General features: G+C 40.3%; 2 protein-coding genes across 3 annotated transcripts in view; both read left to right on the top strand.

Annotated features, from left to right (window-relative positions):
- The first annotated feature begins 1827 nt into the window (after positions 1-1827).
- On the top strand, positions 1828-7017 carry mtx2 (metaxin 2). 2 transcript variants are annotated; one of them, XM_029521335.1, is made up of 10 exons: positions 1828-1975; positions 2605-2652; positions 3104-3150; positions 3679-3751; positions 4011-4087; positions 4603-4695; positions 4815-4853; positions 5007-5063; positions 5183-5259; positions 6038-7017. In XM_029521335.1, exons 1-10 carry the CDS (start codon positions 1936-1938, stop codon positions 6195-6197), a joined length of 711 nt encoding a protein of 236 aa, XP_029377195.1. In that variant the 5' UTR covers positions 1828-1935; the 3' UTR covers positions 6198-7017. The 2 variants fall into 2 exon arrangements, with proteins under 2 accessions (XP_029377195.1, XP_029377194.1); XM_029521334.1 differs by having other exon boundaries at positions 1936-1975; positions 4938-5063.
- Positions 7018-9489: 2472 nt separating this feature from the next.
- Positions 9490-24258, top strand: part of cdh5 (cadherin 5) — a 59020-nt gene continuing 44251 nt past the window's right edge. The window contains exon 1 of the mRNA XM_029521192.1: positions 9490-9506. The gene's annotated coding sequence lies outside the window, so the exon portion shown is untranslated. The remainder of the gene's footprint in view (positions 9507-24258) is intronic.

Below are 24258 nucleotides of genomic sequence, written 5' to 3'. Positions count from 1 at the left end.
AACTTGTTAAAAAAATTGTGACATTTTTTGATAAAAATTAAAATTGTTTTAAATTGCAAATGCAAAGTGGGAATCGTTTTCCTATACACACAGAAACACACACAGTATTTAAGCCGCGGATATGATGGAGAGTGAGGGGTTACTGACCTTTAGCTGAAGCAAAAATATCAAATCGACACGCAAGAAAAGATTATTTTCTTCAATTCCCTGCCAATAAATTGCCCTGCTCATCCTGTGCGAAAGATAATGAATAGAACACACTCCAATTGAGTCATCATTTGTGTCATAAACGTATTTGTAGCAGTCATTTTTAACTGAGCGTTAAGCCTCTTGAGGTCAGCCAAGACAAATACAAATATCCAGTCCGTGATTTCTCAACCGAGGTGCTTCTGAAATGTGAGCATTTTTCCCCATGGGGGGATTTAAAATGTGCACAGAATTGTTCCGCAGATAAACCGTGATCCTGAACATATCTTAATTAGTCACCGTTTTCTTTAGCGCTGTCTGTGCAGGCAGATATAGTAGCCTTGGAGATTCGGCGTTGGACGCAGCTGTCTCATAATTATTTTGAAGAGTTAAGCCGCTGTTTAGTCAAAACTGGGACGCCAGCAGAGTTTGATACCACCTGAGGTGTTGTCTCGGTTTTTTATTACTTCTATGCGCTTTTTAGGCACAGCACACGGGGACAACGCAGTATATGTGATAAAATCCTCTTTATCCATTACTCTCTCTCTCCCTCTCTCTCTCGCTATCTCTCTCTGTGTGTGTGTGTGTGTGTGTGTGTGAGAGAGAGAGAGAGTATGTGAGTGAGTGAACAACCAGAGTCATTAATCGGAGGCTTCCGGTCGAGACGGAGTCTAATTTGCAGGAAAGGCACAACGGAGCCGTCTAACCGTGTCTATCACATAGTTGGGATAAACCACGGAGCTGAGCAGTGGGCCCAACAAAAGATCAAATGATATTCACCATTCAAGTAAATTCAAGATTAAACTAAATGGAAAATCCCTAAGACCACAACAAACCACCAAACACTGCCAAACCTAACGTCTGGAGATGAAGACACTGATGTCGTACTGTGCACCAGATTACACATTTTGTCCTTAAATCTAGGCAAACATATCAACAGCGCTGATGACTGGCGACCTGTCCAGCTTGTACCGCCCAATGTGAGCTGGAATTGGCTCCAGCACCCGACGTGACCCGGAAAAGGACAAGTAGCAGAAGATGAATGAATGAATATATCCGCGTACATGCCGCTAAATCTATAGTGCATAAGGTGCAGCCTACATGCTGGTCAGTGAGGGTTGTATGCATGTGGGCAACTGCATGCCGAACTAACCTTTCGTCCTCCAATCCGTATGCGGTGAAGCAGGGATGCCCTCGTCTGGTTGTCCCATGCACTGCAGCCTGAAAGAGAGAGGGCCATGGATGAGGATCTCTAGAGAGCACTGAAATTAGATCATACAAACGGGACAATTCTTCTTTTTGGAACAATAACCAAAACTGAATAATTGTGTCTGGGTAGACACAATTGTGATGCACGAGATTTAAAATGCCCTGAAGCAGTTCTAGGAACCAATAATAACGAAAACACATACTACAAAATGCACAAAGTATAAAAGGCCCAGTTGTTGGGAATGTAAAAAAGAGCACCGTGTACTTTTGCTTATACTGTGTATGTATTGCAGACTAGAGAAAACATATGTACGATTCTTTGACACAGAGTCAAAAGAGACGGCTAATAACCACACAACTGCAGCAATCTCCGGCTCCGGAACTGAAAGTCGGAGGAACAGTTTCCGGTGGGGCAGTAACCACTGGCGGACCAGTCGGTGACAGCAGAACAAGCACTTGCCCTTAAACGTGCATGCATTTGAATTGACGCCAGGTCTCATCGTTGTCGTTTCATATTTGTGAGGTAACCATAGTAGCGCCATGTCTCTTGCAGCGGAGGCCTTCGTGTCGCAGATGGCAGGTAAAACGTCCTGATTTTCTTTATTTAGCTCCCGTTAGCCACCAAGCGAATGCTGCTAACATTTGTCAAAGATGGGACCAACCAAACAATGCGTCTGATATAAAGGCTCATGTTAGAAATACGAACCCGAGGGATCACAGTGGATTAAAAGGGGAAGTCCGGGTGGGTTCATGTCGATGTCAGGCGTGTGTTTAGTCAGAAAAACACAATTTATTGCTGCGAAATGGCGTTGAATGATTTTAAAGTCAACCACCGACGCCATCGAGAGGAGCAGCGGTGGATGTGACGCGGTTTTTATAGAATTTAATGGGACTTTTCCTGCCACCAGTGGGTGCTGTCTTTTCTGCACCAACACCTGACCGTTGCTGAGAGCTCAGCCTCTACTGTGAATGCTTTATATGTACTAATATTCATAATACATCTAATATCTGACAGGTCACATATGAGAATATTCAGTAATGTGACTGGTTCTCTATTTATATTAACGTTACACTACATTATGGCAATAGTTTACAGTGAAGTCAACTAAATCAGAATCGGGTAAACATAAATAAAGTGAGAATGTAGAAGACTAAGCTATGACCTTATCTTTTTGTGTCTGTGTGTGTGTCTGTTTTTGACATTGACAGCTGCTGAGCCGTGGCCTGAAAATGCAACCTTGTACCAACCACTCAAGGGTAAGTCAGAGTTTGTGTGACATGGAGAAGCAGTGTGAATATGCTCTGTTTACATTAGATTTCAGTCATGCATTTATGAATTAATTCATTCATTCATTAATCTTCTACTGGGGTCTGCTGGAGCCAATCCCAGCTCACGTTGGGCGAGGGTTCAATCTGTCACAGGGCAAACATAGAGCCAGAGACAGAGACCACTCACACTCGGAGCTATGGACAATTTAGAGTCACCAATTAACCCAAACATGATGTCTTTGGATGGTGGGAGGAATCCACCTCCAGTACCTGGAGGAAACCCACGCAGGCACAGGGAGAACATGCAAACCCCACACAGAAAGGCCCCAGGCCAGGAACTGAACCTGCAACCATCTTATATTGTGGGGCAACAGTGATAACCACTATGCCACTGTGCTGCCTTTATGTATTTATTATTTTATTTTTATTTTTTCAACAGATGATCAGATTCTGCTGTCAGACTGTGCCTCATCTCTTGCTGTTCAGGTGAAATTTTGTTTTTTTTGGGGTTCTCAGTGTGTGTTCAAATGAAATGAGTACTGGCTGTGACAACACTTTGCCTTTAAAACAGCACCATTCCTCCAGTTTCTCAAGGTACTTGGCAGGTAGGTTTTTCCCGAGCATTTTGGAGAACCTGCCTTAGATCCTTTGTGGAGTTGGTCTGTCTCCGTGTGTCTTCTGTCTTTTCATGTGATCCAAGACGGACTCCTTGATGATAAGGTCGAATTGCAGAGTGAATTTCATTGAAATGAGTCACCTCTCTGATGCTTCTCTGTGAATGAGAGTCTAAACCCCTGAGACACCTAAATCTATTGCACACATTGTGTGTGTCAATCATTCTTTTTCTGGATGCTTGTTTCTTCATGCATGATGCCTTTCCATCACTTTTTGCTATTTATAAACGACTAATGGATCATCAATAGTATCATCATCATCTCATTTCCCTTCCACTGAGTCAGCCTCAGTTAACTGTTTCATGTTAGATTGACCTTATTTCATGTCTCTTCTGTACAGGCCTACCTCAGGATGTGCTGTTTACCAGTGCAGGTGGTTTGCAAAGCAAATGCTGAATACATGTCACCTTCTGGTTTGTACAAAAGTTGCTTATCTCTGTTGTTGCTTTATTGTGATGCAATAAACGCAATGTCTTTGTGGTTTGCTACTGTGGGCTGTGTCAAAATGTAAACATGTACATGCTGGCTAAGATACCATTGCCTGTTAATTGTTTTGAATTTGAATCCAGTGTTTAAATCCAGTGTTTTCTGTGTTTCTCACTGTATGTGGGTCTGATGTGTATTAATGACCTCCTTTGCTCTCCCTTTCTCTGTCTGTTTTAATGTGTTTAGGGAGGATTCCCTTTATTCATGTAGGGAACCAAGTGGTGTCAGAGCTTGGGCCAATTGTACAATTCACCAAAGCTAAGGTGAAAGTGACACTGATGCTGCTGTTGGATTTATCACTGCCTGCTAATTTCTTGTGTGTTTGTTCTCCCGAAGTCTCTGTCTCTCCCAGCTCCTCTCCTCTCCTCTCTCTCCCTGTCCTCAGCCTGCATGTGGTGACTCATTGCCATCCCATGTTCCTGCAACGCCTGCTGGTCCAATATCTCTCTCTCTCTGTCTCTCACTCTCTCGCTCTCAACTGGTTCTGGTTCTGCCCGAGGTTTCTGCCTCTTAAAGGAAGTTTTTCCTTGCCACTGTTGTCAAGTGCTTGCTCATTGGGCGATCTGTTGGGTCCATTTAAATAATTTTATAAAGAGTTTGGTCTAGACTCGCTCTTCATGTAAATTGCCATGATGTAACTTTATGATTTGGCACTATAAAAATAAATTTGATTTCATTTCATTTGTAATTTTCACTCTCAGGCAGATGTTTGTCCTTTTATGCATTTGGATTCATCCAAGTGTGGACGAAAACCTATTTTTGTTTTGTTTTTTTTTAGGGTCATTCACTGAGCGATGGTTTGGATGATGTTCAAAGAGCTGAAATGAAGGCGTACATGGAGCTGGTCAACAACATGCTGCTTACTGCTGAGGTACAAACACAGACTGCTACACAACATGCAGCTGAAACAATAATATAGTCACGAGAACCTCAGCACTGTTCCACACAATATCAGTATATCTGGATTATTTTGGTTCTTTGCCTCCACAGCTGTATATCCAGTGGTGTGATGACGCTACAGCTGCTGAGGTGTGTAGACTCGCCCTTTGGATAACAATCATTTTAACAGTCATGATCTGTTGCCCTTTAATCGCACATATGTGTTTTGTGCAGATTTCTCGCCCCCGATACAGCAGTCCTTACTCGTGGCCTCTAAATAACATCCTGGCCTATCAGAAACAGTGGGAGGTCCGGAGGAAGATGAATGCCATTGGCTGGGGAGGGAAAACCCTGGAACAGGTTTGAATACACCTGGGAGGCTTTATGTTGTTTTTTTTTTCCACAAGATATTTTTGTTTTTGTAGTGTCAAAAATTTGACAGAAAATCCACAAACATTTTGTCCACTTATGTTTTTCAGGTTTATGAAGATGTGAGTCAGTGCTGCCAGGCTCTCTCCCAGAGGCTGGGAACACAACCATACTTCTTTAATAAACAGTATGTATTTGTCTGACTAATTCCTGTTTAATGTGTCAGGGCTTTTTTCAGTCTGTCATAGCAATCGAATAAAGAAACAGCATTAGGGAGGCTTAGTGATAGGAGATACTCCAGCACTTCATCAGTATGTTGTTTAGTTGTTTGATGCATCTGACCCTAAAGGAGCCCAAGAATACACAAAATGTTCAGAAGCATCTGAACACAGGTTTTGCTTTAGCACCACCTTGTGGTGTAATACTCTAATGGCTTCTTAGTAATCTGAATGACGTTCTTCTTAACAGTACTTTAAACAAATGTTGAGAAAAGGAGCCAAAGTCTGTAAAACATTAATTGATATCATATTGGGTCTCTTTAAATTATTTTATAAAGAGTTTGGTCTAGACCTGCTCTATGTGTAAAGTGCCTTGATGTAACTCTGTTATGATTTGGCACTGTATAAATAAACGTAATTTAATTTGATTAGATTTTTTTATTATAAGCGGTCTCAGTTCAGTGGTTCTCTTTGTGCATTGAAACTGAGTCAAAGAAGAGGCTGGAGTCATGATGTTTCTCAGTCAGTATGATTACTGAGTTGAGTTTTGACAGTATGTGATAAATTTTAGTTGGTGTTTGGTACATTCTGATGAAAATGTTTGAAATGAAATACTATTGTTGAGCTGACTTTTATTTGCCATGAAAGTCCAAACAAGAGGCTTTCTAACTAAAATTGAAGCAAATCTAGAATTACATGATTTATAGCAGCGGAAATGTACACTGTGTGTCTGTGTTTGTGCCTTAGGCCTACAGAGCTGGATGCATTGGTGTTTGGTCACCTTTTCACTATACTAACAACCAGACTGACCAGCACTGAGCTGGCAGAGAGGATCAAGAGCTACAGCAACTTGTTATCGTTCTGCAGACGTATCGAACAGAACTACTTTGAAGGCAAGAGCTCCTGAAGGACTGAGAAAAACCTCTCTGTCTCTGAAATATCACCTCCTGTACATTCTCTCTTTCCTTCCCATTCCCACTCTGTAGCACTAACACACTAAAAGCTACCTATATTCACATACATGTCTGTCCTTGACTCTCCCTTTACTCCCCACTTTTCTTCCTGCTGGTATATTGCATGCTGCAGATTCTAGTCCAGTTCAATAAAACATTAAAATATATCAACTGCACATAAATGATTGGCTGGTGCATGTCACGTCCACTAATCAATTTGATTTTCATATTTGTTTTATCTCATTGGAACAGTTTATCTGACCATGAAGCCTTTATATTTCCAGCAATGCAAGAAATAAATAAACTTGTTAATGATAATAATATAAATCTTAATGGAGTTTTAGAAGATCAGTGTTACAGCTCTCAGATCCCACAGGGATATGACATCAGGCTCATTGACATCTCAGCAGGGTGGATGGTTGTTGAAACAGAGACTTATTTATTAAAATTTTCCTTATCCATCTTCTGCTCTCTGTTCTATTAGTTGTCCATGTATAGTGCATTTCGGTATGGATTTTACAGATCTCTGGCTGCTCTTCAGGAGGTGGGACTCCACTTAAACTGGCTTTGAGGTCAAACTGCTTGCTGCTTTTAGAAGCTCGTAAATACTGTGAAACAGTGTCGGTGTATCTTAGACATCCAGATATTAAATTTTTTCTTTTCAAAAAAGTGAAGAACATAATGATGAAAAGGATATGCTGATTTTCTTAGTTTTTTCACTATTTTCATTGTGTGAAAGGAAAGTGCCTACAGAATAAAATAAATTCAACTCAACATGTTTCTTGTGTTCTGTTTCTCAGAATGAATGATTTTGGTTTGGGCTCATTCTTTCTTTCTGTTTAATTTAATTAGGAACATTGGCACTTCATTAGAATCCAATATAAGAAATGTCATCTTTCTTTATAAAGTTGATAACATTTAGTTTTTTTGTGACATTGTTAATGATTTCTTTATTTTTAAACTTGTAATTAAAGGTGTAGACCATACTGAGAGGAGTTTTGATTTTGTTCTTCGCTCTTTACTAAGAATCTAAGACCTTATGTACAATGACTGAACATGAGAGGCATCTTGCATCAATGTAATGGCCATGATAGAGCACATGCTGTGGATTTTTTTGTATAATAGTAATTGTTTATTATTATAGATACTTCAACAGCTAAAAGCGAATCAAATAAGAACATCAATGTAGTCCAAATCTTCACTTACGCTGGACAAAACCAATATTACTTAGTAACAATAGCACAGTTTAAACATTTGAGAAAATCCCCTGAACCCTGGGTGCTGTGTTTCTGCCCTCAGGCCTCAGACAAACTCAGTGGTAACATCTGATCCCCTCAAATTGGCCTCTGGTTGATCAGCTTGTGTTTGACTTCCAGACGCTTCGAGGTTCCCTGTGAGGTCAGAGTTTGACCTTTGAACTTCCAGGACCATGTGACATCATGAGTGATGATTTGCACTGACCAGACACTGCACAGTCAGAGGTCATCAGCCAAGACAGCAGACAGAGGGAAATAAACAGTAAGACAGACAAGAGGAAATCCACAGTCTGTGAAGTGTCATCCCATGATTCAAAGCCTCCAGCCAGCATCAGCCCAGAAGGTTAGAGAGAGAAAAAAAAAATTTGTCTTGCAATATGCATTCTATTTTTGGTCCACTGCTTTGTTTACCATTTGTGTTTTGTTTTTGTGTGTTTTTTTTTTTTTTTTTGTCACACTCAGATATTACCGGTGTGTTTTTAACTTAGTTCTTTGCAATGAAGCATTTCGGGCTAACACAAGTCCAGATTTTTTACAGATTCAGGCACCCTCAAATACACCAAATGCACCAGCAGTATCCTACTCTGCATCCTAAGAATGAGGATAAGTCATACTGGACTGGCGTAAACATGTAGGAATTATTATTTATAACTATATTGGAGTGAGAGAGTTGTATAGTATGGAAGTAGAAATGCTTATCAGCCTCCATTGAACAGTTATTTTTATATACTTGCAAATAAGTCATTATATGTACAATGTACATTAGTGAAGGATATTAAATCCAGTTTGTATAAATACTGGGCTTAATACCAATCAGCAAAGTCTTTATTTTTAAACTAGTCAGCTACCACAAACAGTGCTACTTACGCTGAGTATTATGATTACACTCTTGATCCAGGAGGGGGCACCATGAGGACACAATAGGATGCTGCAGCTGCAGCACTCTGAAGACTTAGGGACCATTCAGATAGCAGAAAAATTTGTTTAAGACACTGGAGACGAAACAAAATGAAATGTAAATAAAATTTGGATAATTAATACAAAGATTGGAATATTTCCTGTTTAAAGACACGGCTGATGTTTAAAGCACAATCTCAATCTTGGTTGGTTGTGTGGATTAATATAAAAAAGGAAAGAAGACCAAACCAAAAAACAAAACTTTAAAAATGTTTTCTGCTGTGCAACGTTAGAGTTCATAGCCCTTTCTTTTGATGGAATATATTAACAGAGGGTCCCCTCTCAATGGATATTCAGAGGCAAAGAAGGATATTAAGAGGCAGAGTGAAAATAAAAACCAGTCTAAGACTTGTGACTCAGGCTGGGCCACCAGAACCATCTGGAGACAACTTAGAAGCTGTAAGAAAACTTACGGTAAGAATAAAAACTGGATAGTAGAGCTGGACATACAGAAAAAGAAATGTCTAGAGTTTAATGTATTTCTTCACGTGCTTTGACTTACTGTAATAAAATTCTGTAAATACGATTTGAGATTAGATGTTATAAAACTTTTGAAGTGGACTCAGTGGGAGCTGGAGGTCCTAAACACATTTTTCTGTTTCTGTTTCTGTTTCTCACTAAATGAAGCATTTAACTGCTTTCCAGCCACATCCTTCAATTTTTTTCATATAACCCCGCCCCCCCACCATAAAAACTATTCATGTCAAGTGTGTTCAAAACAGCCTACTGCTGTTTGCTTTGTGTTTAAAATGTTTCTGTAAACACAATGTTAAATAATTAAAAAGAAGCAAGCAGCTATCTATGGAATGATGTAATAAGATCTGAAGAGTATGAAGATAAATGGTGTTCTGTTTATGTCCAGTCTGGTTGCAGGTACATGCTTCTACATGTATGTGTGCTCGTCAGTGCATATGAGTCAACTCCATTAATCTGCTTTCTTTCTCATTTCAGTCACACAGAGACCTTGAAGCCCGTACTGGTCTGCCTCTGCCTTGATGGAGATCCCAGGAGCTATTAAAGGGCCCCAGAACTGACTTGTCTTCTTGAGATGTGAGTGACTTAATATTGCATGTCTGTTTTGCTCGAAAAGGTATGACAACTTCAGCTAAGTTTCTGTCAGCTTTATAATCAGTGGTAAACTGTAAATGTTGCGCTTGCTACTTTGATTAATTGCTAATTTCTGCTGATGGATGTGGCTCCATTGTGCTTTATTGACTTGTGTATATATGGCAACCTTGTTCCTTTGCAACTTTGATTCAGCTTTTCAACACCATGCTGGGTGATAATCTGTTCTGCTCTGAGGTGCTTCTGGTCTAATGTCACACTAAGTGGCACTTATTGTAGTTTATGTAGCTTACACAACCACTCAACATCTCTCTCTCTCTCTCTCTCTCACTCTTTGTAAGTCATTTTGTGTCATGGCCCACTGGGAAAAGTCCTTATCAACCCAATGGCTCCAGCATTGGTCTTGTGTAGGTGTTATGAAAATGAATGTAGTCAGTGAAAGGCCCCCATAGAGATATTTGATGAGTGTGTGCTGTGTGTTAAAATTCATAAAAGGTAGAGTTTGGATGTGTATGAGTGCAAATGGGCATCCGTACATGTGCTGTGAATGTCTTCAGACAATACGACTGGAGGCTGATTATTAGTGTGAGTGATGATACATCATCTGTACTTTCTCAGTGCTAGAGAAGGTTGATTTTCTTCTGTCTGCTGAGTGTGGGTGAGGTGGTGCTTGTGCGTCGGTGCATATTTTTAAATTTGATAAAAACCTATGCAATTAGTGGTGTCTGATGCAGTGACCCAGTATAGCTCTAATCTCATTCACCTAAACAGGATCAGCATGAAGTCTGAGGTGTCAAAGCACAGGGACAGTCTTAGTCATGTGGGGTCCCCAGGCAGATAGGGACTGAACTGGGGGCCTGTCAGTGTGTGTCTGTGTTTGTAAGTTGCATACAGACAATTTAATGAAATGTGTTTGCAGATTGCAAAATCCTCTCACCCTGGAAAAAATAATTCCATTATGGCTGTGAGACTGCCCTTATAAAATATGCCATGACACAGTCTCTCACATACACTACGGTCTACCACCCTGCCAAGGTTTGGCACCATGATGGTGGGGCAACTTTACCCAGCTCTACTCACATTAACCATGGCAAAAAAAAAAAAAAAAAACCAAAAAAACCCGAATTTTTTCTACATGCTGTCTAGTCAGTAAGAATCATATAAATTCACTTAAATTGTAATTGTTATTTTGTGAGGACTAAAGCCAGCCATAATCTCTATATCAAACTGATAAAATCTCCCATGTCATATTTAGACAACTACAACAGTGTTTGTCATGTGTCGCAAACAAACTAAAAGGATTATTGCAGTGATTTTACAAATCCTGAAATAGTTTTTCAATGTCTTTAGGAAATGAAAGTTACCATTTTGCAGTATTATAGAAAATGTAGGATCGCATTGATTTGGGCTTTGACTTATACTAGACCCAAGGCTATGCTCAAGGGAGCTACTAAACTTTGGTTTATGGAGAAATGTAAATGCATGAATGTGTGTTATCTTTGCCAGTTGAGATTGTCCTCCCATTAAAAACAACCTTGTTTGCACAAGTAGCTTATTGTGAACCATAGTTCTGTTTTACTGATATGTGACATCCAAAGGTCATATCAGACACCATCAATGTCCTCAGAAAAAATATTATGTGCTTGTTCACATGAAGCCATCTAGTGATTATTATAGAAACAAGTAGGACAGAGGGGTGATTATATATAAATGGGGACAATATCCACATAAGGAAGAGGCCAGGGTGGATGAATGGGGCCACATAATGTTGGGTGAAGGGTTTAACTTCTTTCCAGTCACATCTTTTATTTATTTATTTATTTATTTTCATAAAAAACCCTAATTCATGCTAAGTGTGTATATAGAAGATTAGACACTCCAATGACGATGTACTTAGTCGAACCCAAACCAAGATCCTTTCCCAAAGTCAGCCAATGCTGTGAAAATGGATCACAGAGCCATTGTAAAATTATTACTTAATTATTACTTATTAAAAAATGATTGAACAGTTTATTTGTGACACATCTCCTGACACAATAGAGATACAGGAAACCCTCTCACGTGTCGTATTAGAGAGTAGGCACATGTAGGCTATATGGTTGTGGAGGTTGGTGGATTTCCTGGACTTATATCATGTGGGAAGATGATCATGCACTTATCGTGTGTGTGTGTGTGTGTGTCTGTGTCTGTATGTTTGCATTTTTGAGTCGATGTAGATTTGAGTGGAATAAAGAGATTAGCTGTGTGTCGATAATCCTCTCTTCTTCCTGAAGTCCGTCTCCTCATACTTAGACACAAACATGCGCACACATCCACACGCAAGCATGCACTGCAGCACTTTACCTCCTCCCTGCTTTGTGATTTTCATGTCTCGTCTAATCGTCCACGTTGTTTCTTGTAGTCGTGTTAAGCCTCATCCTTCGCAGTTTATGCTGATAAACTTGCTTTGATGCAGCAGACTTAAAATCAGAATTTACATGTTGAAAAATCACAATAAGTCTGATTTGTCTCAGGAAAGGATTCTGCTTACTCTAATAGGCTTAAACATCTCAAGGTTTCAGACTCTCATATTCTCCCACTTTGCTTACAGTAATTAACAGTTTTACATACAGATCACTTCATGGTTTATTCTCACTGGCGTGGTAGGCGACATCCATTTAAAAGAAATACTAGATGCCCCCCCCCCACACACACACACACATTACTGTCAAGGAGTTCTTCTGCAGTTATATAAAGTAGAATAATGCACCTTTAAAGAGCATCCAGGTTTGGTTATCATGATGGGAATGTAGTCAGATTTTAATCATGATAATGAGATTGTAGGATAGCACTGGCTGCATATGTCAGCTCCCACTTATTAGTGTGCAAACTTGTGTTTACAAGTTAGGGACTGGAAAAAAAAAATCTCTAAATTGTTGGATTGGAGCCCAGAGTGTGTGTTGGAAATGGTCTACCACAGCAGAAGGACTTTCCATAATTCTTTAATTCAGTTTTGTAAGTTAGCCATTATCTGATGATTTTCTGTCAATGCTGAAAAATGTTACTGCCTTGTCAGTCAGTCAGCAAGTGTTGTGGCCAAGACAGGAATTACTTAGGGCATTTCAAACAAGAATTCATCATCAGCGTGATCCACTTACATGTGTCTCTGTTTGGTTTACACTACAATCAGTGACTGAGCTGGAAAGTCATACAGTAAACTGAGATGAAAGCAGAACACTGAGCCAAAGTCTGACAAAAAAGAAGTGTTTAGGACATAACGAGTGAATGAACGAGTAGAGGAGAGGTGGATTATTTTATATAAGTGGTTTTGGTGCTTTCTTCTAACCCAGAGCTTGTCAGTGATGAATCTCTAACCACTGTGAACTGATCTCAGCCTTCAGTTTCAGCGAAGAAGTAAAGCAAAAGCATTTTATGGTGACGTTCAAGGTTTCGCATTTCAGATGACACATTTAGAGTTGAGTGTTGTTTCACTGAAAAGACACAGGCACTGGCTTTGAAATGTCATTGCACTCAGGAAAGAATGTTGGATTTTCCTCTTCTCTAAAGTACAGGCCAAAAGTGTGGACACATCTTCTCATTCAAATGAATAGCAAAGTGTGTCCAAATTTTTGGCCTTTACTGTATATACCATTAATTCTTTAACTCCTGCTGATGACAGCTAGGGAAGTTGCAGTTAATCAGGTTCAGATCTTTCATTTTCTGTGTCTTCCAAATCCAACAGAAAGCAGGGAGAAGCAAGAGTTGGCTTGCCCGCTCATCTTAGGGTGGTTCTCATCAAGACGATCCCGTGACTCAGGGACAAAATGGATATTAAAGCCATCGAATCTCAGTTTTCTCAGCTGTGCTTTGCCTCAGCTATAGGGCAAGGAAAGTCATAGTGTGTTCATATTAATGGGTTTTTGAAAAGTGATATCAAGTGAGCTATGAGCAAGAATGAATAAGCAATACTTTTACTGCCATCTATTCAAGTTTTTAAAGCTTCAACACTTCCAGTATTGAGCTTTTAAGTGGTTGTTGTAGTAATACATGTTGATGTACACCTGACTCCAATGAAGTGAACCTAGGAAAACTGACAGCATGATACTGTAATCATATTCATGCAACAAGACAGTTGAGAAACTAACATAATCACATGCCTTATAGTCATTCATCATAGTAAAACAGCCTTAAACACCACTTACTCATACTGGCTGTGTGCTGTGCAGCTGCTGCTTTAGAGTAAAGACATCTCTTATCTTCCAGTTCTAGCACTCCATGGATGTAACAGTAAAGTGTGTGAGGCATCATCATATTTTTAAAGGGATTTTTTCGTTTTGGAGAGCTCGAGCTCCTGTTGTGATGTTGGGTGAATGGCAGCAGGCAAAGAATAACCCGATGCATGCGTTGATATAGAAAAAGACTCCTGTATGTTTACTGTGATGGTTTACTCAACTGGAGAACTTGATTGGAATATTAAATGGCAGCAGATGGCTCCTTCTTCTGAAGTGCAATAAGCCTTGATATCTGCTACAAGGCTGAGTGTGTGCAGTGAGGAACAGGAACAGTATGAAGGAGAGCAGGAAAAATGCATGATCTGCAGGATTAATGAGAGAAAGAGCATGGCACTGTTGGGTGGGAAAGTCCTGGCTGTTCTCAGAGTGACATTTTCACACTCTGCTGTTTGTGTTTAAAGCAGCCCAAGAGAAGAGGGAAAGGTTTCAATCAAGACGAACACGGCTCAGATGGAGAGAGCGAGTCATACACAGCCACATGTTTTAAAAGTTAGTTAATGTTGTTTAGCTGTAATCTGAGGTGTGTTTCATTTCCTGAAGCTGTCACTCTGTCTTCAATGATCTCACTCCGAGTGTATGCGTACACATGTATGTATATGTGTTTGAGTGTGTGTATGTGCAGAGGCCCTCTATAACCATAGGGCTTAAGTGGCCTCTGAGACCCCAGCACCATGTAATTGCACACACATATGTGCCTTGAAATTTAATGACCATGCAAAACATATAGAGAATGTGTGTATGTGTGGGTTGCGCTACATGCATATGTGCGCAGACTAAACACTGACCTATATTGCTATTTTTACTGATTAGAGGTTGTTCATAATGAGACCTATTTAAATCAGACCTTAAACACACATGCAGATACACAAATTCACCTCATTGGTACACGAATAGCCCATGAACAGCTTGGAAGCAAATTTGGGGACCATCAATTCAAACTGCACTTTTCTATGTGTATCAGACTAGCTGATTTTCTTTTGCCATTTGCCTTGTTTCCCCCATTGTTTGTTTATATGCAAATCAAACATTATCATACATCATGACCATCACAGATGTCATCTGGTCTTCTTCAATTTCTGGGATTTTAGAGAAGTAAGCATGCTTACGCAGATATCATTGTTTATGTCCTAGTGTGGCATATTCCCACAAGAAGCTATTGCTGCTGCCTTCTTTGTGTTGGATTGGTGTGTGGGTGTGTGTGTGTGTGTGTGTTATATTTTGTCTGGCTGTGCTCACAGCTGGAACAACAGTTTGTGTGAGTGTGTGTGTTTGTGTGAGAATGATGCTTTCTGGAAACATGAGAGAAAGAGTGAAAGTGTGACTGCTCAGGCGTGGAAGAATGTGTTTCTCATGTACTTGTCATGTTCATATACTGCATTGTGACATGTATGTGTGTCTAAATGGTGCTCTGGCCTTCATTTTAACTCTCCTTCTCGTGCTCACTATTCCACCTTTAGATACATTAGTTATCAGTTTACACATTATACATTCCCTTTTTCATGGCAAAGATCAACGAGCAGAGCGTTTTCTAGAGGCACTCATTGGCCTTCAGTGCAAGTAGAAAATGGCTGCTTTGTGTTTTCAGTACAGGAGGTAACACTGACTTTAATTCAAGGTCAGTCACAGGTTATCGGTCAATAACAGCCAGCATATAGGCTGACTGCTTACGCAATAACAGTGAGAATCAGGTCTTTGGTCACAGTTTAAGAGCATCACGTGATAATGTATAATAATAGCATAATAATATGCATTTCAGGAGAATATATAGTGAATTCATTTATTAGACTATAGAATCCTATAATATGGCTTATGTAATGAAATCTTTTTACCATCACGCCTTTCTCAACCTCAACCACTTGAAATCCCCGCAGGCTTTGCTGTCATAACTTTTGAGCTGCTCAGCTATTACCAGTGCATACATACACACGCACACAAAGGTAAAGTGGGCAGTGGTCTAGTAAAACTCAAATGATGCTAACTTTCCAGATCCTCTTAATGATGCTAATGTCATTATTTCTATGGAAGATTAATGAGGGCTATTTATAGCCCATTAATCCATATTGAGTAGGACTACAGATTAATTTGCTAATCACACATCAAATGCGACTGCTGCCCCCGGCCACTGACTAAAGCCTCATCCCTCGGGGTGTGCGTTCACAGGGCCTGTGTATGGCACAAATCCCCTTCTTGCTCTTGTTTCTCCGCTTCTCACTTTCTGTCAACCTTCCCATCACGCCTGACCGATCATCTCCTGTGTCCGATTAGCCTTTAGCCCAAAGCCACTAGCCCAGAGACGGATGGTGTCGGTTTTGAAATCCAATCTTTCCGCCTCTGTCGTGAGCCATTTTGCCAGAAATAGTGGCCAGGTGAACTTGTTGTCAGGCCTTTGTAAGCGAAGTAAATACTCCCTTCTGGCCTTGCTGATCCGCCTTGCTATGGTAGGTCTGTTTTATTTATTGTGAACCTTGATTTGTTTGACTGAACAGCATTCCAGCTCTTTTTCACCATGACCCCATGTTCACATTCAAGCAGTTTTTAATGTTTGAAACTCCAACACCACCAACAGCTGTCTTTCCTTATAATAGAATGTTTGTTGTTTTTCCCTGAACTGTCCTTGGTAATAAAACTTTAATCGAAAAGTGCAGCAAAATAGAAAAGTGGTCTGTGCTCTCCAGAACAACCAAAACATTGTGATCTTGGTTTGTCCTGGTGACATTATTTGTCTTTGCCCTTCAAAGTTGTTACATATCAATTTTGAAACAAATCTTTCAAGAAAGCTAAGGTTTGGTTCAGTTCAGGCACAAAGGACCTGTTTTTTTTTTTAATGAGAGATCATGGTTTGCAATTTTGTCTTTTAATGTCCATTTGCTGAAGCCCAAAATAAAGTAAGTAGTAAGTAGTCAGTAAACTTTATTTTGAACACAACTGGTAGATGCTGCTCGAAAATAGCCTGTTAATCAGTGCTCCTTGTATGTTACATTGGGCCACACTTGAGAACTTCTGTCATGACAGAAAAAGTTTCTCTTCCTGATTCTGATAGTGCTGTAAGGAAATTAAACAGGCATGTTGAAGCAACAGCAGATAGGTCTGTACACATTGTACAAATTTAGCCCAACACTACAGTGGGTATAGAAAGTATTCAGACCCCCTTTTTTACATTGCAGCCATTTGCTAAAATAATTTAAGTGGATTTTTTCATTATCTCATTAATGTACACACGGCACCCCATTTTGATAGAAGAACACAAATGTAGACATTTTTGTAAGTTTATTCAAGAACAAAAACTGAAATGTCACATGGCCATAAGTATTCAGACCCTTTCCTCAGTATTGAGTAGAAACACTTTTTGAGCTAATACAGCCATGAGTCTTTTGAGAATGATGCAACAGTTTTTTCCACACCTGGATTTGTCGACCCCCTGCTATTCATCCTTGCAGATCCTCTCGAGTTTTGTCAGGTTGGATGGTGAACGCTGGTGGACAGCCATTTTCAGGTCTTTTTTTAGGTTCATTGTCTTGTTGGAAGGTGATCCTTTGGCCCAGTCTGAGGTCCTGAGCATCCTGGAAAAGGTTTTTGTCCAGGTAATCTCTTTACTTGGCCGCATTCATCTTTCCTTCACTTGCAACCAGTCACCCTGTCCCTGCAGCTGAAACACACCCCACAGCATGATGCTGCCACCACCATGCTTCACGTTCATGTTGGGATTGTATTGGGCAGATGATGAACAGCGCCTGGTTTTCCTCACACATACCGCTTAGAATTAAAGCCAAAAAGTTCAATCTTGGTATCAGACTAGAGAGTCTCATAGTCTAGGAGTCCTTCATGTGTTTTTTTGGCAAACTCAATGCGGGCTTTCATGTGTCTTGCACTGAGGAGAGGCTTCCATCAGGCCACTCTGCCATAAAGCCCCAATTGGTGGGGGACTGCACTGATAATTGACTTCCTAGAGCTTTCTCCCATCTCCCCACATATTCCATCTCTGAGCTAAGCTCAGCCACAGTGATCTTTCGGTTCTCCTTTACTTCGCTCATCAAGGCTCTTCTCCCCCGATTGCTCAGTTTGGCCGGATGGCCAGAACTAGGAGGAGTTCTGGTCGTCCCAAAGGTCTTCCATTTAAGGATTATGGAGGCCACTGTGCTCTTAGGAACCTGAAGTGCAGCAGTAAAAATTGTTCTGTAACCTTGGCCAGATCTGTGCCTTGCCACAATTCTGTCTCTGAGCAGAGTATATAGACAGATGTGTGCCTTTCCTAATCATGTCCAGTCACTTTAATTAAACACAGCTGGACTCCAATGAAGGTGTAGAAACATCTGAAGGATGATCAGAAGAAATGGAAAGAACCTACAAGGTTCACGGTAAAGGGTCTGAATACTTATGGCCATGTGATATTTCAGTTTTTCTCCTTTAATAAATTTGCAAAAATGTCTAAATTTGTCTGTCAAAATGGGGTGCCCTGTGTACGTTAATGAGGAAAAAAACAACTTAAATGATTTTAGCAAATGGCTGCCAAGTAACAAAGACTGGCAAATTTAAGTGGGTCTGAATATTTTCTGTACCCCCTGTATGTATTTTCATCAGTTTCATGTAGTATTGTAAATTACATATGGTGTCACATCATTGTAAGTTTAAAAAAAAACAAAAACCTGCAATTGTATATAAAGCCTGAACTCTCTGTCACCCTTATGATTTGGTGAATCTTTCATCTGTCAATGATGAAAAAAAGAAAACCAGTGTTATGGCTCATGCAGCACTTTGTTTTAATCCCATTCCTTTGGATGGGGTGGGGGGATTTTATGTGTGTGTATGTGTGGATGTTAGCAGTGACTTAACCCTATCACAATGCATTTTCTGTTGCTTTCTGGGAAATGATGCTTAAGCTACTAAGATAGAATAGGAGGACACTAGGAGGGGTGGAGGAAGATAGATGGGTGAGGGGGAGTATGGACTCCCGAGAGGGAGGTAGAAACAGAGCAGGGATTTACCTTCCCTTTCCAGATATTCTGACTGGTGTTCCTAATAATGAGCTTAGCCCACCCCCACCACACACTCCATCCACCCACCCCCCTGTCGGGTGGATATGAGGGCAGATCATCCCATTGCACTTTAAACACACACACACACATCCCAGATGCTGTTGTTGCCCAGGTTAAAGCTGATGTCAGGGTCCCCACTGTCTCCTCCGTTTGTGACTGGACAGCATCGTCTTCTACCTGCAGGCTTTTTCTGACCTTTCCATGGTGGTGGTGACTAGGGACAGTGACACTCCTCACACGTTTTGACAAAGTGCAGGGACATGGATAACAAAAAGGGCTTTAAAGGCCCTTTTGGGAGGCCAGAAATTTATGACCTTACCTGGGAAAAAAAATGTACAGGAACCAAAACTGTAGCACACAAGACCAAGCACCTGTCATGTATTTAATCACAAACCACAATATTAAACAAAGTAAAAATGTGACATGAGGACAAGTCATCCAGAGGGAGACAGTCATTTTTTATATATATATTATTGAAACACTGGCCCCTAAAGCTATAAACTGAACAAGGCAAAGTAAAAGACGTTACCAACCTGAGGTATTTGATTTTCCATTTTTCTTTTTTGTGTTTGCTAAGGAAAGTGAAATATGCGTCAGGTTCGGGTGCATGGGTGGTGCAGAGCTGACCTTTGTGTCATGTGCCAATCCCTTGCTTCATACTCTCACACTGAACCTATCTGATACCAAGCACAAAGACAGATGAAAATATTGAATGATGAATAATGAAAATAAACAAAGAACAAAACCAATTACAACCTACACACAGATTTTAGGGTCTGCCATTTCCCCTCAATTCACATGCATCATAAACACCATGGGAATTGTTCAGTGTCTTAACTCTAATCGAAAATGTATAGAGTACACTGAAAGCATGTGATGTCCTTCTGAAAACAACCCTTTTTCACATCAGTTACTTGTTTCATAAAATTTTGATTTACATAAATCCAGCAAATTATGACAAGCGCACACATGAACACAAAACAGTCTTTGACCTCTCACACCTCCGCATGGCCACACCCTGTGGATATTGCCTTGTGCCTGCTCAGGCAGCGATGCGTCCTGATAATAAAGTTGTCAGAACAGACTTTGGCCGATGGTGATGGGACTCTTGGGATGTTCTGTGCGGCTGTTTCTGTCACACAGATGTTGTGAGGAGGAGGAAGGCTTGAACTTTGCTGGCTTCCTTTGAATTGCATGGAATGCTGACCTTTTGTTGTTTGTTTGTTTAGATCTTAGATCTTATTTTGAGTGAGATAGCTCCTAATCTGCACTATAGATAAACATTTGCATGATTTATCATTACACCAGATGCAGTAAAACCTTTAGATTACAGGTTACAAACTTGTCTGCCATTTGCTATAAGCCTATATTTACCATTTCTTTTGTCCAGCAATTTCCCCAGTGGATTGTCTAGATAGCATAAATGCAAAGACTCTATAAAGTAACAAGTATTAGATTGGAGTAAGGGAAGCGGGGATATAGAGAAAAGGAGATAGAGGTGAGGATTTGTGTAAATGGGAAGGGACAGAAAGAGGATTTGTTGCATGGAGAAGTTAGGCCTGAAAGCTGTATTGCCTCCCTCAGCTCTTAGGGAGTCTGTTTTGGAACATAATGGAGTTTCAATGCTCAACATCAGGACAGGAAAGAGCAGTTGAGTCTCCGAAACACACCCAGCCAGTCATCTGTGGGGGCTGTGTCCGCCTATTATCTATTATTTGTATTTATTTCGGAATAAAGGAAGTGTGTGAGAATGAATACAACTGAATATATTATCCTATATGATCCATGAAGCAGCAAAAGTTACTATGTCTACCAGAAGAACTGATCAGGAAAATATGATATAAAACAATAATCTGTATCTTGGTTGATTATGATTAGGAAACATGTAACACCTGTGGGGCTAATAACATAAATGATGGTGCAATTTCATTTAAATGTGCCAGGTAGATTTGCCAGCGAGCCCTGAAACCGGCACATCAAGACATAATAAGTCACCATTAATGTCATTAGTTCCACCGTGTTTGAAAGTCAAAATATCTGCTGTCTGTTCACAGCATATATAGTAATGTGCTACCTTTGACAGCAACTAAATAAATCTGATCGACAGAAAGAAAAACATTTAATTGGATATTATAAATCACAACAGCTTCTTAATCTTGGCTAGCACCTGAGTTTAACATTAATTTATTGGCGATAAGCACACAGCACAGCTGAAGTTGATTGAGATGGGATTATTTTTTTTTAGATATTTGGTTTTAAAACAGAGTATCTGAGAAATGGAAACTTAAATCCGATGATTGCATCAGATAAAAAGTTAAGAGACCACCCTGAGGGAGTATGAATATCTGCACCGAATGTCACGACAATCCATCCAGCAGTTGCAGTAACAGTTCAATGGCAGTGCTATAAAAAGGTCAGGAGTGAAGACTGAGTCAGCTCCATCCTCCGAGGACATTGAATCTCAGTGGAAAACCTCTATTATGTCTATTCATCCAACATGTGTGGAGGCTACTTTCGTGGCCAGCAAATATTCTTTTAATGTAGAATAAAAAAAAAAAAGAAGCGATAAGAAACTTGGACGTGTTTCTGATTTCACCCAGATGTTTCTATTTTTCTGTTATTCTGAGATCAAGTGATTTGAAACTCAAGGGCCTAATCTCTTATTTGTGTGACCGCCCTGGTCCATGTGTCATTTGTGCCTAGCTGGATTGGATTCTCACTGCAGGCACTGAATCACATTACAGGATAACCTGTACATAGAAGGCAATTTTTTTTAAAAAAGGAATGAACCCCTTCGTGGGTTTTGGTTTCATCCACCAAAGTCATATTTTGTTTAATTCAGATGTTTTGTTTTTTTGTTTTTTTTCATGTTGTGTCAGATGATTTGTAGGAGTGTGGGAGTAAAGTAACTGAAAGGGAAAACTCAGCATTTCCGGTTATATTCATAAAGTTGACTGAATAAAGAAAATTTGCAAGTGATGGGAAATGACCATGTGAAGTGTGAAAGAGCGAGAGAGAGAGAGGGAGAGAGTAACGAGGGGGAAATGTCACAAGGGCATTGAAGGAGTGGAAAGAGAGCGTGTGTGTGATAAGAAATGAGCTTTTTATTCACACAGCTTTATTTTCTTATCGTCGCTCAAAATTAGTTTTAGTGGCATAAAAAAAAATCATTTTCATGGTAATTTTTTAATCATTAAATAATTATACAACTGGATCATATCTTGGTAATTCAATTCCAAATTTAAACTAATAATGCTCAGTTAAATTTAAAGTATAATTCCACATTCCTGTTTCTCTATTATAGCGGCTGCCAAAATTCAGTTGACGAGATACGAGAGCAATAAGGAAACAAAATTCACTCCCAAGTACAGAAAAACTGCAAATACTAGCTGGATTGGATTCAGACAAACTGATTAAGAAATGTCCTGTGTGTCCTGGAAGAGAAGTTCATTTGTCAGTCAGCATTAGGGATGTGTTGCAGAATATAGCGGAATATAAAGACGTGTGTGCTTTAGAGAACTCTTGTTTTTAAAGTGCAGTGGGATAAAATAGCTGTGACGAAAAGGAACAACCAAAATTGCATCATCTAAGTAAATGCAATAAATAAATGGGGTTCTATTGATTGTTTATGTTTTCTCTCTCATCTTCCTTTTCTTATATTATACTTCTACTCTTTCATCTGTGCTTGGATATCTCCATCTCTCAATTTTTAGTTTTGACCAAGTTGCTGGATTTCCTTTGATTGCAGAGACTTTGGTGTCCTTCAGCTGCTTGGTTGTATGGTATTAGACCAACATTTTCCACCGCTTCAGGCAGCATGCTTGGCGCTGCTGTTTGCTGATCAAAGGCTGCTGCATTTTTCTCACCTTGGATCCGGTGAAATGAATCACCTGCTTATTCTTCCCTCTCGAACCACAAGTGGGGGCACAGGGGACAGCGAATGTGAGCACACATTAACTCAACTAAGTGATGTGAGCAGTGTGAAATTCAAAAAATGATCATCAGTGACAATCGGTGGAATTTTTTGCAGCTGTGTTCTGAGAAATTCCTCTACAGTGCGAGGTCACACTGACTTCCTCCTATTGAAACAGTAGCATTTTCAACACACACACACACACACACACACACACACACACAAACACAAACACAGAGCACTGTGAAACCCTGTAACCTCTCTAACTTCCTGTTGAGCCGCTGGAAACTTCTGACCAGTCGGCAGCTGGACAGGAGTCATTAAAACTGTGTATAAACTCAGCAGTAATGCAGCAACAGCAGAACATCAGTCACTACACCATATATAAACATGAGGGGCGAGACAATGGAAATGCAAACACACATGCCACACAAGTCTACAAACATCCACATACATGCGCGCGCACAAACACACACGTTCACCCATTGAGAGATTAGAAGATACTTGGAGGAAGTAAATGGGTTGTTGCTAGGGGAACCAGAGGAAAGACTGGAGAGAACTGATTAGGGATTGGCTAGATGAGATTAAGTCTTTTGCTTGGTCCAAGTCAGTGTGCACATACACACACACACACACACACACACGCATTGCACTGGTTTTCCAGATGGGAGCAGGGAGGAAATCCTTTTATGGATGTGGTTTTTGTTGTCATTTCCTTCAATGGAAATCTAACATCATGTGTGATTGCTACTAGCCAGTGAGAGTAAACACAGCAGCATTTTACGTGTTCACATGTGAGTCAGCTCTATAACAGTGGAAAGTCAAAGTGGAATTTGTGCAACTGAAACTTTCAGCTGACAACGTTTCAATGGGTAGGGATGGTGACGTTGGCCCACCAGCTCATGGAGGTATTGCTCCAGTGGCACCATGGCAGGATAGCAGTTAGCGCTGTTGTCCCCAGTATAAGAAGGTGGTGGGTTCGATTCGTAGACCTGAGGCCTACGTGGGCTTCCTCCGGGGACTCCAGTTTCCTCCCACTATCCAAAGACATCATGTCCAGGTTAACTGGTGACTCTAAATTCTCCGTAGGCCTGAGTGTGAGTGGTTGTTGGTCTCTGTCTGTGATGGACTGGCAAGTTGTCCAGGGTGTACCCCGCCTTCACCCAATGTGAGCTTGGGGCACAGATTGTGATTTTGATTGCAAACTAATGTATTAAGGGAGTGTCTTTATCCATTTATGGCTAATTATGGGAGTGGAAATGAAGCTCGTAAATGTGCCTCCAATTTTTAGGTGAAGGAGCTTCACTATATAAAGGGGAATTATACACACACTTGCCTTACTAATGAAAAGAATGAATAAATATTTTTGTGCATACACATAGTTTTAGTGAGGAGCTTACACAGGTTTCCACAGCTGGCCCAAGATGTAGCTACACAGCTTCGGCTTTTGCCATTGCGTTTGCCATTGTTTGCCAATTTGTTTGTTTAATGTTGTGTATGGTACAAAAAAATGTACAGTA

This window comes from Echeneis naucrates, chromosome 15 (assembly GCF_900963305.1).
Source record: "Echeneis naucrates chromosome 15, fEcheNa1.1, whole genome shotgun sequence".
NCBI lineage: Eukaryota > Metazoa > Chordata > Actinopteri > Carangiformes > Echeneidae > Echeneis > Echeneis naucrates.
The sequence above is the reverse complement of the archived record's forward strand: the minus strand, read 5'-3'. Positions and strand labels throughout refer to the sequence as shown.

What these genes read in the sequence shown, in the direction of transcription:
- mtx2 (XM_029521334.1), top strand. Translation starts at nt 1,936, where the DNA reads ATGTCTCTTGCAGCGGAGGCCTTCGTGTCGCAGATGGCAG. An exon ending in TACAATTCACCAAAGCTAAG is followed by an intron (nt 4,088 to 4,602) that starts GTGAAAGTGACA and finishes GTTTTTTTTTAG; the next exon opens with GGTCATTCACTGAGCGATGG. An exon ending in CCATACTTCTTTAATAAACA is followed by an intron (nt 5,260 to 6,037) that starts GTATGTATTTGT and finishes TTTGTGCCTTAG; the next exon opens with GCCTACAGAGCTGGATGCAT.